At 42.4% G+C, this 15,576-nt stretch overlaps 2 protein-coding genes across 2 annotated transcripts; both read left to right on the plus strand.

Moving 5' to 3' along the window:
• The first annotated feature begins 4,152 nt into the window (after positions 1–4,152).
• Positions 4,153–11,815, plus strand: LOC127600050 (complexin-3-like). The gene is made up of 3 exons (XM_052064410.1): positions 4,153–4,630; positions 8,149–8,236; positions 9,040–11,815. The coding sequence occupies exons 1-3, from the start codon at positions 4,473–4,475 to the stop codon at positions 9,262–9,264; spliced, it is 471 nt and encodes a 156-aa protein (XP_051920370.1). The 5' UTR covers positions 4,153–4,472; the 3' UTR covers positions 9,265–11,815.
• A 2,308-nt stretch (positions 11,816–14,123) lies between these two features.
• si:ch1073-459b3.2 (growth arrest-specific protein 1) lies at positions 14,124–15,430 on the plus strand. Its single transcript, XM_052064400.1, has one exon. It carries the CDS (start codon positions 14,519–14,521, stop codon positions 15,275–15,277), a length of 759 nt encoding a protein of 252 aa, XP_051920360.1. The 5' UTR covers positions 14,124–14,518; the 3' UTR covers positions 15,278–15,430.
• The last annotated feature ends 146 nt before the right edge of the window (positions 15,431–15,576 follow it).

A 15,576-nucleotide genomic window follows, 5' to 3' on the forward strand; every position in this document is an offset into this window, starting at 1 on the left:
TGTGTGTATTCCATTTGAAAGCAGACATCCTGCCTTACCTTCCAGTGTGTTACTTACAGTATTTTTACTTTTATGTTACTTTTTGCAGGGCATGATTGCATTTATTTTCTCTCTCGCTCTATGTGACGAATGCTTACAGCCAGTATAAAAAGTGAAGTTGCAGTTTCAGATTATAGCCCACAGAATCTTTCTTAATGAGGCTTTTTGAGGCTTCTTGTTATCAATTCAAGCAATTGGTGGAGTGGGTGGCTGGCATCGGGAGGAGAGGCAGCTGCTCCGGCTCGGTGCATCCTCTGAGTGGATTTTTTTTTTTTTTTTGCTCCGTTTACACTGACTTGACAAACCCTCTGATTGGTCTTTCACACGTCTTCTAAAATCTACACACTTCGCTTGAGAACATTCAAAAGTGTTGGCATGTGGAAGTAGGAACAACACTTCTGATTTTTTATTTTTTAGGGGGGGGGGCTTTTGACTCCCACAGAGTCAAGTCAGCTTTTATTGTCAAATACGATCTATGCGTAACATACAGCACAGATGAAATTACTTTCCTCTTTCAACCACAAGTGCATTGAAAACACACAGCTAAAATGTACATAAAATTACATAAGGCATAAATAGGCCTCCCTCACAGTCCTCACAAACAAACCCAAAAGATGCTGCAGTAACCTGATGGCATTCACAAAATACTCAAGTTGAGCCCCCCGTCATCATTTTGAGAGTTCTAAAGCAAAAAACGATGTGACATTTGAACGGCTTCAAAGTCACCTCCATAGCACACAGAGATGTGTTCCTCGAGTCGGTCCTTGGCCTCGAGGACCGAGGGGCGGTCCTTGGTCCTCGGCCTTGGAGTCAAGTCCTTGGTCCTTCGCCTTGGGAGTCAAGTCCTTGGCCTTGGACTCGGATTGCCGGTCCTCAGACAGAATGAGGGATTCGAGCCTCGAAACACTTGTATAAGGACCGCAAAAATCACGAATGAATCTAATAAATTCCATCCAAGGAAACACATATTGATGGTTTAACTCTGCCCTGACTGTGTTCACTAAGTATTCAAATATGTCATCATTTAGAGGTTCAAAGAAATTCTGGGAGAAGTGGACGGCTTGAAAACCGTCTTAGTGGCATGTTGGCTTGATAGGTGGAAATGAGCACTTTTGCACGTTTCCGCTGTGACTGCAAGGCAAGGCGAGACGGCTTCATTTATACAGTGCATTTCATACACACTGTGCTTTATGTTATGAAAAAAAAAATCCATTCAAAACAAAGAAATGAAGACGTTTGAAACGGGAAGAAAAGATCAAATGGCCTCTGATTTTGACATTTTTCCAAAAGAAATTTTGATGACGGTATTTTGACGCAAGGCATTCAAAGATAGAATTTGATGAAACATATTTTTCGGTCATTCTTTTGATGACATCATCCCGGGTCCTGCTGTAGTTTTGTTGTTCACCGCCCGTTGACGTCAAAGCGCTGATGGTGATCATCATGTTCGCAGATGTCACTCAAAGTGGGAAACAGGCAGTAAAAAGACGACTAAAGCGGAGCACGAGGCTGCGGGGGCCCTGACACGCGTCTATTTTTAGATTCTGGGAGTAATGTTGTTTCCGCGCTCATCCGGGAGCCTTTCGTTACGCCGCCATCCGCCGTTGCCGCGCGTTTGCACGATTTTGACAAACACAGCTGCTGTTGAAGACCCCATCGGGCGAACAAGACTCTCCATGTCAAACCCGCTGTACATCGTATGACCTCACATCCACTTTTGTATGCATACATTTCTGGCAGTTCTAGTATGATAGTGTTTCATTTTCAAATTCCTGTGATATCATTTTATGACAGAAATTTTTTAAAAAGTGGCATTTCACGGATGACATTTGTCGTGATTTGATGGTAATGTGACGCTCTGAGTCATACTCCAATTGAAGAAACGTTATCCTCCAGGTGTGTAACGGCAGCAAAGCACGTTGCGTGTCGAGCGAAGGAAAGTAGGTCAGACGAGGTGTCACGTTGACGCTGCTGCGAGGATCATCGCACTCACGATGTCGACGGTTTGTCAAATTTTTCTGGATGTAGCATGAAAGCTTCCCAGAAGGGTAGCTCATACTTTCAGGTCCATACTCGTTTATCGCCTGGATTTTTCAATGTTTCCATTTCTGTGTTGACTTCGTTAGCTACCGAAGTGAGAGTGTCAATCAAAAGGGAGTCTTAATCGTGACCTGAAGGGGGGGTCTGGAATTGCGTAAATGTTGTGAAAAATTAGCTATAATGTGTGTGTGTGTGTGTGTGGGGGGGGGGGGGGGGGGGCTCGAAAATAATACTGGTTTAAACATTAGTTTTGGATAAAGACAGAAAATTGTAAAGGAAAACAGAAATGAATTGCGTGTCGATTGTCAAAGTAATTGTAACAACTAACAACTGTAAAAAAAAAAAATTACGGAAAAAATTCAAAGAATGTAGGTCATGTATTGAATGGCATTAAAATGACTGAAAAAAATGTTTGCAGTGCAAAATGTCAAAAATGAAAAATCAACACATATATGAATTTAAAAATGGTCCAAACATTTTTACAAGAATAAATGATAAAAAAAAATAAAAGTGGGAATAATTGTAAAAATATCTTAAAAATTTGAAAATATATACGATATTACTGTATGGATCTTTAAATATTTGAAAATTGCCCCTAAATTATTGATACTACCCCTCCCCGCCCCCCCCCAAAAAAATAGAAGTGGGAATAATTGTAAAAATGTCTTAAAAATTTGAAAATATTTACGATATTATTGTATGTATCTTTAAATATTTTTCAAAATTGCCCCTAAATTAGTGATACTACCCCTCCCCGCACCCCCCCCAAAAAATTGAAGTGGGAATAATTGTAAAAATGTCTTAAAAATTTGAAAATATATACGATATTACTGTATGTATCTTTAAATATTTGAAAATTGCCCCTAAATTAGTGATACTACCCCCCCCCAAAAAAATAGAAGTGGGAATAATTGTAAAAATGTCTTAAAATTTTGAAAATATATACGATATTACTGTATGTATCTTTAAATATTTGAAAATTGCCCCTAAATTAGTGATACTACCCCTCCTCGCCCCCCCCAAAAAAAGTCAGAATAATTGTAAAAATGTCTTAAAAAATTGAAAATATATACGATATTACTGTATGTAACTTTAAATATTTGAAAATTGCCCCTAAATTAGTGATACTACCCCTCCCCGCCCCCCCCCCCCCCAAAATAGAGGTGGGAATAATTGTAAAAATGTCTTAAAAATTTGAAAATATATACGATATTACTGTATGTATCTTTAAATATTTTTCAAAATTGCCCCTAAATTAGTGATACTACCCCTCCCCGCCCCCCCCCCCCCCCCCCGCTCCCCAAAAAATAGAAGTGGGAATAATTGTAAAAATGTCTTAAAAATTTGAAAATATATACGATATTACTGTATGTATCTTTAAATATTTGAAAATCGCCCCTAAATTAGTGATACTACCCCTCCTCGCCCCCCCCAAAAATAAAAGTCAGAATAATTGTAAAAATGTCTTAAAAATTGAAAATATATACGATATTACTGTATGTAACTTTAAATATTTGAAAATTGCCCCTAAATTAATGATACTACCCCCCCCCAAAAAATAGAAGTGGTAATAATTGTAAAAATGTCTTAAAAATTTGAAAATATATACGATATTACTGTATGTATCTTTAAATATTTGAAAATTGCCCCTAAATTAGTGATACTACCCCTCCTCGCCCCCCCCCAAAAATAAAAGTCAGAATAATTGTAAAAATGTCTTAAAAATTGAAAATATATACGATATTACTGTATGTAACTTTAAATATTTGAAAATTGCCCCTAAATTAATGATACTACCCCTCCCCGCCCCCCCCACCAAAAAAAAATTTAATGCATGAGTTGAAAGCAAGTTGGGAGAGCAAAAAATGAAAAATAGATGAGTGAAAATGTTTTTTTTTTTTTTAAAGGCAAAATTGGTCCAAAATATTTGTGGAGTTGAAGCGAGCTTGAACCCTCGTGACGTCTCCATGTTGCGTCCGCCGTCGGGCCAGTCCACCGGGAGTCTGCTGCACCCGCGCACCGTCGCCGTGCATTGAAGGAGGAGGGGGGGGCGGCACTGGGCAGACAGGGCGGCAGACACACGCCATTGGTAGAGTTGAGCGCCAAACTTGTTGACTCAGAAGCAAGCGCGCGGCTCGTCAGCGTCCTCCTCCTCCTCTTCTTCCTCTTCCTCCTCTTCCTCCCGATCTGATTGCACGCGCCGTTCAGCGGGGATTCATTTCTCTTCATTCTCCACCTCCCCCAGCCCCAACAACCATTGTTTTTTTTTTGTGGTGGGGGTTGTTCTTTCCGCGCATCTTTCTCAGGTGGATTCCAACCAAGCCGCCGCCCTCCATTTAGGAGCCCCAATTTCTCCACTTGAAAAAAACAAAAACCCCGGTACTGTCTGAGAGATGGCTTTCATGGTGAAGCACGTGGTTGGGGGCCAGCTGAAGAATTTGACGGGCGGGCTGACGGAGGAGAAACCCGAGGCGGAGAAGACGGACGCGGCGGCGCAGGGGATGACCCAAGAGGAGTTCGAGCAGTACCAGCAACAGTTAGAGGAGGAGAAGTAAGTCGTCAGACAAAATGAGGGTTGACTGAAAGGGGGGGCGGGGGGGGGGGGGATGAACCTGGACGCTCGCGTTCCCGTGCGTAAAAAGACGTCCGGGAGACGAGCGGGCGTCTTTTACGCACAGAAAAAAAATCGTCAGATTTCTTGCATCCTCGCGGTCCCAATTCTGACAGTGATTTGTGTACGCGGATAATCTGTGCGCATGCACGAATCGCAGTCGAAAGTAGAACAAGTACATAGGAATGACGGGCAAGCGATACATATACAGTGTAGCCTACCCTACCGTACTCTGTTGGCATGCTGGGGGGCACCGTGCACAAGGTCATCTGAGAAATGTCAAAAAGCAGCTCTCGACATTTCTCAAATTTCGAGAATAAATGGGGAGCAAAAGTACAAAACTACCCACCAAGCCCAAAAATGATGAAAACACGAATTTACAACAAAAAACAACCTCTTGAATGGTATCAAGTGAGTGTATAAGTAATGAGCAAAAATTAAAAAGAGAGTGTGAGTTTTAAAAATTGAAGTTAAGAACAACTGTAAAAAATGGCACAGAAAATGGTCAAAATATGGAGCAAATCATTTGAAAAAAACAACGAGAACCAAAGTGTGTAATACCATTTAAAATTGTACCGGGATATTTTTTAAAAACTGTGTGAAACTTCAAAATCATCAAAAATGAACAGATGTCAAAAAACAGAACAGAGAGGTAATAAGAAGGGTGTCAAAAATAGAAAAAGCAGGTGAAATATTTCAAACCAGCAACACATTGATGAAAATTGGGGGCGAGGGGTGTGTATGGAGGTATCATGTATACCTTTGTGGCATGCTAGAGGTCACCGGGCACAAGGTCATCTGCGAAATGGAGCTGTGTGGTTATTGATTGGAGATGCCAAGTTGCAGATTTCCACGTTCTGTCTCGTGTGCCTCAATGGCACACAACAGCTACACTCAGGCCAAAGAAGGTCACGTTTGAGTCATCTAAAAAAAAAAAAAAAGAATGAATTAACATTTGCACGATGAGTACAAAAAATTGAGTGAAAAAGTAATGCGACAAAGAAATGATAAATACATACGTTATTAAAAAGAAAGTAAATAGTTTTTAATCAAGCAAGAATTTGTTCAATTTTTTTAAATGAATGAAAATGACCCCAAAAAAATGTACAATTAGATTTGTGGAAGACTGCAATTGTTTTTTTTTTAATGTTTACAAAAACATATACCGGTACTCAAAGGTCCCGTGCAATCCAAATTCATTTTTTCACTGCTGTAGGTTGGCCAAAATGAGTGTCACTCGATTGAAGTTTGACAGTCTTGTCGATTGTTTGCAGTAGCTGATGGAAGTCAAAAGGCAGAAACGTGAAGCCATCACTTCAGGCCATATTAGGACGTAGACGTACAAATGATTATTCAGAACTCTGCCCATCCACTCAGCTCACCTGAACGGCAACACGGATGCGTAACCTGCCAATCTCAGACAAATTGACGAATAAATGGCTTCGCATTTCAAAAGCAGAACGGCGACATATTGGGCTCATTTTGTGGAATATGGATTAAGCAAATACATTTGCGGGTTTGACGCAGATATGCAGATATTGTGTTTTACAACAATACTTAACCATAGGATTTCAATTTCTAAGATATGTACATGCACCGTGCTATATATTCAAGTGAATGCGAGGATCCCCGCTAGCTATCATGCTGATTAGGGCTGCGCACCAGTCGGTGGAGAGGATTCAAAAATGTATTTGATGTTTGTGAACACGCATTTGTTTTTAAGAGCCATTGAAGACTAAATTGCCTTTGGATGTCTTTATGTGCTATGCGACTGGCAGACAATCGATTTAGGATGTATCCCGCCTCCTGCCCAAAGTCAGCCGGGATACGACTCCAGCATGGCCGAGGATCGGATAATGGATGGATGTTTACAAACGCATTACAATACATTGGATTCGTTGAAATCCCTCAAGTATAGGCGCAACGATTATGCGATTAATCAACAGCTAATCAATTTGATCAATAATTAATCATTCAAATTTGTTTCATTAAAATAATTCCAAATCTTTGGAATCCCTGCCCCAAAAACAGTAATCTACTCAGATTTCTGTAGTCCTCCATGACAGTCGTTTTTCAAAATAAAACATTTCCAAGCATCAGCTTTACTCTGGAAGTCAGTGACGAACATTTTTTTTCATATTTTTTAACATTCGGGCCGTCCACACTGAGCGATGTTTCCGACTCAGACTGCTGCAAAAAACGACAGTTGGCCACTCACCCACGCACATCAGGCAATTGAACATAAGGACTCCTTGCAATGTGAACAATGTGAAATGTGTGAGCCCGTATTGCGTTCTAACACTCCCCATGCAATATGTTGTACCGTATCTTTTTTTTTTTAATCCGTAAAATGATGGAGTGTCCATCAAGGAAACTGCAAGTTGTTTAAAAAAAATAATAAATAAAGACATGGGAGATTTTTTTTTAAAGGTGATATATTGAAAGGTGAGGCTCACTCCCAATCATATGGATATAACCAGCGCGGTACCTACGCCACGCTTGTATATCTTTTCCACAAGGGTCACTATTTCATCCAGAGGTGCACATGAAATGATACAGTAAATATTGTTAAGTATTGTTGTAATACACAATATGTGTACTGTATGTATTTCTACCTTCTATCATTTGGCGCCACACGATGGGCAGCTGTGACTCGCTCCCTTATACCTTTTACAAGAGCCCACGCTGTTGACAAGCATGACGGTCTCTCAGGCCGCTGTCACGTGACCTATTAGCAGAGTGACTTATGAGCCCAAGGCGTTAAACATGAGCATGGAGAAGACATGTTTAGCGATTCCGTGAAGGCAACAAGAGCTCGGCCAGCGTCCCGCCGGTGTTACGTGAGGTCCTTGACAAGACGGATGACTACCCGGGCTTTGGTGTTTTGCCCACTCGGGCCTATAATGTGACAGGACATCTCATCGGGGATTTAAAAAAAAAAAAAAAACGACCTTGCGCTGACACATTGGGTGCATCGCCTTCAGAGGATGTGATCCTCACAGGCTAGCAGTGCAAATTCCCCCGCCGTGGGTGTGTGCGCCTGCGTGTGTGTGTGTGTGGGGGGGGGGGGTGTTGTGTGTGGGGTGTGTGTGTGTGTGGTCTGTGTATTCTGTTTGGGAGGTCACCCATGCCACATCTGGCCAACATTATGTCAGCTTTGTTGACTTGCTGTGTCTCAGGCCTCTCAGCAAATTAAGCAATTGTGATGGGGGACGAAGGAGAGCCAACTGGGGCGTGAACGCTTTGCTGAGGTTTGGATTTAGGACTATAGCGCCCTCTGCTGAAAGAAATCACTCATTGAAGTGGACTGTTGGCTTTTGCAAACTATACAGTCAGGCTCACTCAGTTTAATAGTAGCGAGTTTCTGTAAAGGCTTTTTGTTGGCTAGTGTCCACATATTATTATAATAACATCATATAATATCAGCAATGCAAAGAATATGTTGCGCTGTGTTGCAGACAAGAACGAGAGGCTAATTTTGCCCAGAAGAAAGCCGAGCGAGCCACCGTGAGGAGTCATTTTCGGGACAAGTACCGACTACCAAAGGTATGTTAACTTGATCGTTGCCGTTCACATAAATACTGTTTTACAAATGATGCACATTGGGTTAGCAGACGACAATGTTTCCCTTGATGATTATGAGAAAAAGCCAAAATGTACAAATCAATGTACTTTATATGAAAATGCTGACACCACAATAGCCTTTGATATTTACCTAAACTTTCAAAAATAAGTATATTCCTCATGTAAATTTGACAAAAAATCTATACATTTGTTTTGTGAAAAACAAAATTGTCTTTGAGGTTTATGAAAAGATCGTTCTGATTTGTTCAACAATCAATTGCAATCTATGTTAATAAATATACTGTACATGTAAATTGACTTTGAGCGTGACGTGAGGTTTACAAAAGTATGCACCTTATGTTTGCGGATTTGATGTTGAAATTAGATTCTTTGAAGACTAAATTACTGTTGATATTTGTGAAAATATAACCTGTCAACAATCCCTCTTGTGGCATCACACATGTTGATGTGAGGGGAGGAGCTTCTGTTATACTGGCCAAAGTCCTTTCGAATAGAAAAGTGGCGCCTTTCCGCCATCTTGTGGCATCAATCGGCACAATTATTTGTGACAAGAAATAAATCTAAATTGCCGTTGCTGTTTATTATTTAAAGCAATTATAAAGCATTTATAAAATATATTTTAGGTGAGTTGGGTTGACGGAAGACTACATTTTCTTCATTAAAAAAAGACAAAGGAAGAGTTTTTTGCTCACTAGTAAATTGTGAATATTTAGGGGTTTTTTGTTGTTGTTGTTGTTGTTTTTTTTTTTTTTTTACCAAATCAGAACGAGCTGGACGAGACCCAGATACAGCAGGCGGGCGACGACGTGGTCCTCCCCACCGAGCTGGCCAAGATGATCGCCGAAGACAACCAGGAGGAGGCGCACAAGCAGTCGGTGCTAGGCCAACTGTCCAACCTGCAGAACGTCGACATGGACCAGCTCAAGGACAAGGCCCAGGCCACGCTGGAGGACCTCAAGAAGCAGACGGAGAACTGCAGCCTCATGTGATGTCAGGAAACAAAGATTGCTCACAGGTGGAGCTTCAAGGAAGGAGGAAGTAGCAGTCTAAGTGTTTGTTCGCGTCGCGCACCAATTTCAAATGCTGTTACGGTTTAAAATAACTGTTTTGCTCTTGATTGTTTTTATTATTATTTATTGGCATTCGTGTATTGGAACGTTACATTGTCAGATTTTTTTAACACAAATTATGAGAATTTTTGGTACACTTACACTGACGTACTAATCCAAATAATATGGTACTTAAAGGGCGGAGCCTGACACACAGCCAAACACTGATTGGTTGACAGAAAAGATTCACAGGAAATATCTTTTTCTTTGAACTTTTGTAGATCGTTTAAAAAAAGGTTTGGGGTATCTTGGAGTTATGGGGCCAATGTTGCAATCAAAAACTGTGTCGTGTGAACAGTTCCTGAAGCTCTCTGCTCCCTTTTCCAGAAGCTCTTCCTCTGAGAAACCGATGGTCTGTGTCAGTCAAGTCCTTCCTTTTTCGCTGCTACACTCAAAGAATTCCAACATAAGATGGGAATCCGCATTATCAACAGCTAATTTGATTTCGCTGACAAAGCCATCCCGTTAGGAGGAGTATAATGTATTAAATTTGGGCACTCGCTGTGGCTTTTTACGGGGATAAGCATTTGAAAAGCAATAAAAATAGCAACCTTAAGTAAGATTTTGTCCAATTTTAGTATCTACTACGACCTGGAAGCTACAGTTAACATGAAGCCTTTTTACCATTTTTTGGGGTTTTATTTTTGAATAATTTATTTTCACGTTAATAACCGATGATGTCTGAGAAAATAAGCCATGTGTCAATTTAGGGTCATTACTGTGTGCAATACCTGGGTGTAAAGACATAGCTCCCCTAATTTTTCCCAAATTGAGCCATCACTACCGAGTGGGAAAGCCTTGTCTTTGTGCTGCACATGGAAGTGTAGCGAAAAATACTCAAAAATAATACGTAAAACGCTGCTAAAAACAAGTACACATGTAAATGCTTTTAGAGGTCAAAGCGCGACGTGAGAATATTGTGTCCTCATAACGGCAATATTTTATGTTGTGTGTACGCGCCGAGCTCATTGTGTGGTGCCGTTTTGTGCCAGTGGATTAGCTGTCGTCAAGTCGAGTGATGTCCTCGTGAACCTCGTTAGCGCTAATGCTAACACCGTGGCCATCATGGTGTCGTTTTTGGAGGCGTCCGATTGTTGTATTGGTGTTTGTGGACTTTTTGTGTAGCCATGGCAATATATACGCTTCTCTGTACCACTTTACAACAGGGGTACCCTTATTCACGTGTCAATAATGCGACCATAAAGCCTTTTCAGTCATGAGCCGTTTATCAGTGTTGCTCAATATTTTTAGACATGATGCTATTAGCATACTGCAGTGTGAACTCACAACCTTAAGCCAAGCCTAAAACCTAACCTGTAATTGACCCAACCCTAACCCTCATCTAACCAAGTAGTCCGCAGCCTCGTTCCCAAAAATTTTCTTACCGGTGACGGGACTTTGTGATTTCCGAGAAATGTTGTAAGAACCTGCAGAAACGTACAGAAATAAGGTGATACATAATTGATATTTATCTTTCTCTGACCTGATCTTAAAGTATTGTTGATGACCACCGTGAGGAATATTTAATTATAATCTATTCATTATATGTTAAAGTAATTTGAGCAAGTTTGTAACGTCATAATTGTGCATCAAAATTGGTAGCCCTTGGCTTCAGTACTCAAGAAGTCACTCTCAGTTTCAAAAAGTTGACCCTCAGGCTACCATAACCCTTTACGACTCTGACATCAACTTACACTAACCGCAAGATAAGCAGCATCTGTTTATGAAGTCTTATATGAAGTATAACGGGTTCAGAAACTAATGAATAATTGTCCATGCTACCCTTACCGTAAAAGTGGTACTCACCTCACAAACCTGTGTTCCTTTACCAAATTTGTTTTCTGTGCTTTTAGGTTCTTCTTTTTTTTTTTTTTTGTAAATAAACTGGTGTGTATGTGTGTGTTTGTTAAAAGCAAATGTGTTATACAGTTGCATTGAGGGACAGCGATTATGGACAATAATATTGTGACTGTTGGAAATGTTCCTTTCCACCAAATTCAACAGAGCACACCATTATGGCTCTGGCGTTGTGCAATAGGATGTCCAAATTGGTTAAACAATCAATCAGAGGGCGTGTCTCAATATTTTTGCCCGTCAAATGAATGAATGGATGGACGCTGAGGAAATCCTCGTTGCTCTGGTTCTTGTCACGTGATGGTGATAGAACAGTAGATGTTCATCATGAAAAACAAGATAAAGTAGCAATACGTTTTTTTAATGTTTTTTTTTAAATATTGCTACTCGGACGTATCTACTCTAATAATAATAACAGTAATCATAATAATAAGAATAATAAAGGGGGAAGCGAAGCCATAAGAAACGAGACTTGCTTGCTTTGTATAAGTGTGTTTTGTCTTTCTCGTCGAATATTTCTGTCATCCGGTCTCTGACGGGACTTTCAATTGCAATAAACATATTTTTGGATAATGTTCTTCATTTGTGTGTCATTTTGCGGTTTTCCGAGTAATCTCATGTGCCACAGCCTAATTCAAAAAGGGTCAAATCTTTTTGCAATTTAAGACAATTAGAAACCGGAACTGCATTCTCACTAATGAACAGCAGGGGGAGACAACTTTACCCAAAAAATAAACCCCAGATGTATTGCAACTTCACGTTTGATTTCGATGCTAAAATTATAATCCCCAATGCACATCGTTGTTCAAATCGGTGTTTCTCAAATTTTGTTAACCCAGATCGTGTATTTTACATTACAAAAATTTCATAGCACACAACCAAACAAGCTAAAAGCTATTCTGTGTAAAATCCAGGCCTGTTCAATTGAAAACACAAATGATATACTCACAGGAGGCCATGACCTAATCTTTCGTGTGAATGGCAGTAGATGGGTACATAGTTTTATTGTAGCTCTCAAAACAGCATTTAAAGGGTTGAACGTACCCTTAGTGCAATCCCCAATTATATTTGGTGTTTACTAAAATACAAGACAGGTTCGTCGAAGAATAATTTGACCTCAACATTTATGAAAACTCAAAATTGCTCTCAGTGAAGATGAAATCATTTTAGGTTTCGAAAAACCCATGAATTAAGGTTGTTGATGGTTGTTTGAGATTTACAAAAATACACATTTTGTTGCTTTTCTGTGCTCCCCCTACCACAAAAAAAAAGACATAGGCCAAAGTCGAGTCACGTTGTTATGTTAGCGCATACTATTCTGTATCCAAGACTGTTGATCTTTCGTTTTGCACTCTTCAAATTGGCATACATTTTGTGCAAACTGCCAGGCCCTCCCAGTGGCAGACAGACTTGAAAATGTAGCCCCCTCACCCCCCCCCCCCCCCAAAAAAAAATCAAGTTAATCAGCATGTGAATGGCAGTAAAGCCTGAGCTATTGCTAGTTTTCAAGTGCAGTGTGAAAGGGGAGAGCTGTAAATTATATTGCTGCGGAAGGCCCTCTCCATTGATGGACGTGTTGCATGAACAGACCACCTTGTGGGGAGAACTGGGCCGACGCATGGCCAATCGGACACAATGGCTGTGAAACGGGCCAGAAAATACCATTCTACAAGGCTGAGGAATTTGTGACAGCAATGGGGGAGTGAGAGAGAGAGGAGGGTGGGGGGGATAATTAGAGATTCTCAAAGTGAAGACCCTGAGCGATGAGGCCATCACGAAGGCTTCGTCAGACGTTTTTTTTCTCTCCTTGGTATGTAGTTAAACTAAGCAATATGTAAGATACTGACTTCTGAATGAACAGACAGACGTTTATGTTCGGTGGTGGAAAGTTGAAATAGCTTGTCGCTTCCCTCAAGCAAACTTTTCAGCCAGCTGTACTTGAGTATGTATGTTTGAACATACTTTGTTACATTTTGTGTGTATCATGTGAACGGACGGACATGAATGTGCAGGCTCGAAGTGGCCTATATGTAGCCCCTGTGAAAATTCCGGGTGTGACTGGCTGGGGGCGCTATTGAGTCGTAAGCAGCAAGGTATTTTCGTGCCTCCACCGTGCACTTTCAGTCGCTATTCTGGCTGATAAGAAAGACTAAATATGCCACACACATTCTTTCAATTTATGAGACCGTCTGTTGAAAATCAGCAAGTGTGATACAACATGTATGAAGATAGAAATAACAGCAACGTTTCGTGCGAGGCGCGTCGGCAATTGATGTGTGCGTGGTTGAATGAGGCACGAAAGTGCGATGCCAGCGTTCCCTTCGCGCCGTGAATTTGAAAGCAGTCAATATGCCAATGTCGTTATTTTATTCATTTTTAATGATTAATTCATTGACATTATTGGCTTGAAGACGCAAACAGAAAATCACCGTAAAGCATTTGAACAGACAAACATGTTTTGTTGACAAACGCTGAGTTTACGCGCATACATGGACACACACACACACACACACTTAAGTACTTTCCTCTTTTATGCAAATAAGATTGTGCTGGTGTGCCCAGTTTTGCTGCCTGTGCATATTTGAATGACGTTGCGTTCCTTTGTATTTTTCAAGTGTTTTTATGTGTTATTCGGCCATGCACTTGTTGGGGGTGGGGCAAGGGGGGGGGGGTTGCTTGACACCCGGTCCAAGCCTATCATGGCTGGTTCTGCTCTCACTGGAGGCATGAGAGAAATTGCCGGCAGATTTGCTGTCGGACTTCTCAATGGCGGCCAATCAGCTGCCGGGGAGAGAAATGTGTGTGTGTGTGTGTGTGTGTGTGTGTGTGTCGAGAGAGAGAGAGAGAGAGAGAGAGAGAGAGAGAGAGAGAGAGAGAGAGAGAGAGAGAGAGGGGAAGGAGGGGGTGCACGTAAAAAACTTTTTTCTTGGGGGAGGGGTGTTTTGAAGGAAGCTCGGCGGAGCGCGAAGCGTATCAGCACAACCATAGACAGTGGGCGCGAGGGACAAAGGAGATTCGCACACAACGGAAGAGTTTGGATACTTGAAGAAAAAAAAAATAGATGGACTTTCGCACATTGGCGCGCGGCTTGTCCGTGAACGCACCGCGGCGGTAAGGGCTGGAAGAGAACTTTAGCTGGAGCGTGAGTTCATGCACTCTGCTTCTGCACCCACGCGTGGTGACTTCTGGACGTGTTTTGTGGGACTCGGGGAGATATTTTGTTAGCCCGTGAGGTTTGATGATGTGCTGCAGGAGGAAGGGTTCGAGCTAACCCCCAAGCATGAGATGGTGGTACAGCGCGCTGGCACTGCTCTCGTGGGTGCTGGTGGCCGCGGATGCGCAGCTCATCTGCTGGCAGGCCGTCATGCGCTGCAACGCCGAAACTGAATGCGACCTCGCTTACGGCCAGTACATGGCCGCCTGTGAGGGCAACCTGCGGGGTGCGAGGCGTCAGTGTCCCAGCCCCTGCGTCAACGCGCTGATCCGCCTCAACCGGACCCGCGGCGGGCCGGACCTGGAGAGCTGCGAGTGCGCCCAGGACGCAGAGTGTCTGCGGGCCAAACGCGCCATCGAGCCATGTCTGCCGCGCCGGTATCCGGACGACGGAGGCGGGGGGATCGGTTGCATGGAGGCCCGCCAACGTTGCGTGCAGGACAACCACTGCGAAGCTTCCCTGGATGCCTACCTGTCCTATTGCGGACAGCTGTTCAACGGACGCAAGTGCTCGGCCAAGTGCAAGGCCGCCATCCAGCAGATGCTATACACACCCGACGGGGCGCTCCTGAACCGCTGCGTTTGCGACGGTGAAGGGAGACCCTTCTGCGAGGTGGTCAAGGAGAACATGAGCAAGCTCTGCTCCATGGGGGACCGTCACGGTGTCATCTCGGACCAGCCGGATGTGGATGACGCATACGAGGACGAGGACTACGATGCCAGACACGACAGGGAAGACGTCTACAGCGACCACTCGGCGGCTCCTCGCGGGTTTTCTTCATTGGGGGGGCTCCTGTTTCTTCTTCTGGGATGTATTTGGTTGTGACACTAGCTGGATTTATTCCAGGACTCATCGAGAGACCTTGGACCTGCCGAAGGGGGGGATTCAGACCGGGTCAGCTGGATGAGGTGATACTGGGTGTCACTCTCGGGCCTTGCCGTCAACACTTGGGATTAATTTTTATATCTATATTTTTTTAAAGAAAGGTTGACTAGAGCACAACTGGACTTCTTTTTGGCCGAAGATGTTTGCGGGTCCAACCTTACTCGATTCCAGCATATGATTTAGGAATATGGAAACCTTCAAGAACTGCCAGTTTGAGTTACTTTTTTGCATTTGACTGG

This window comes from Hippocampus zosterae, chromosome 4, assembly GCF_025434085.1.
Source record: "Hippocampus zosterae strain Florida chromosome 4, ASM2543408v3, whole genome shotgun sequence".
Classification (NCBI taxonomy): Eukaryota; Metazoa; Chordata; class Actinopteri; order Syngnathiformes; family Syngnathidae; genus Hippocampus; species Hippocampus zosterae.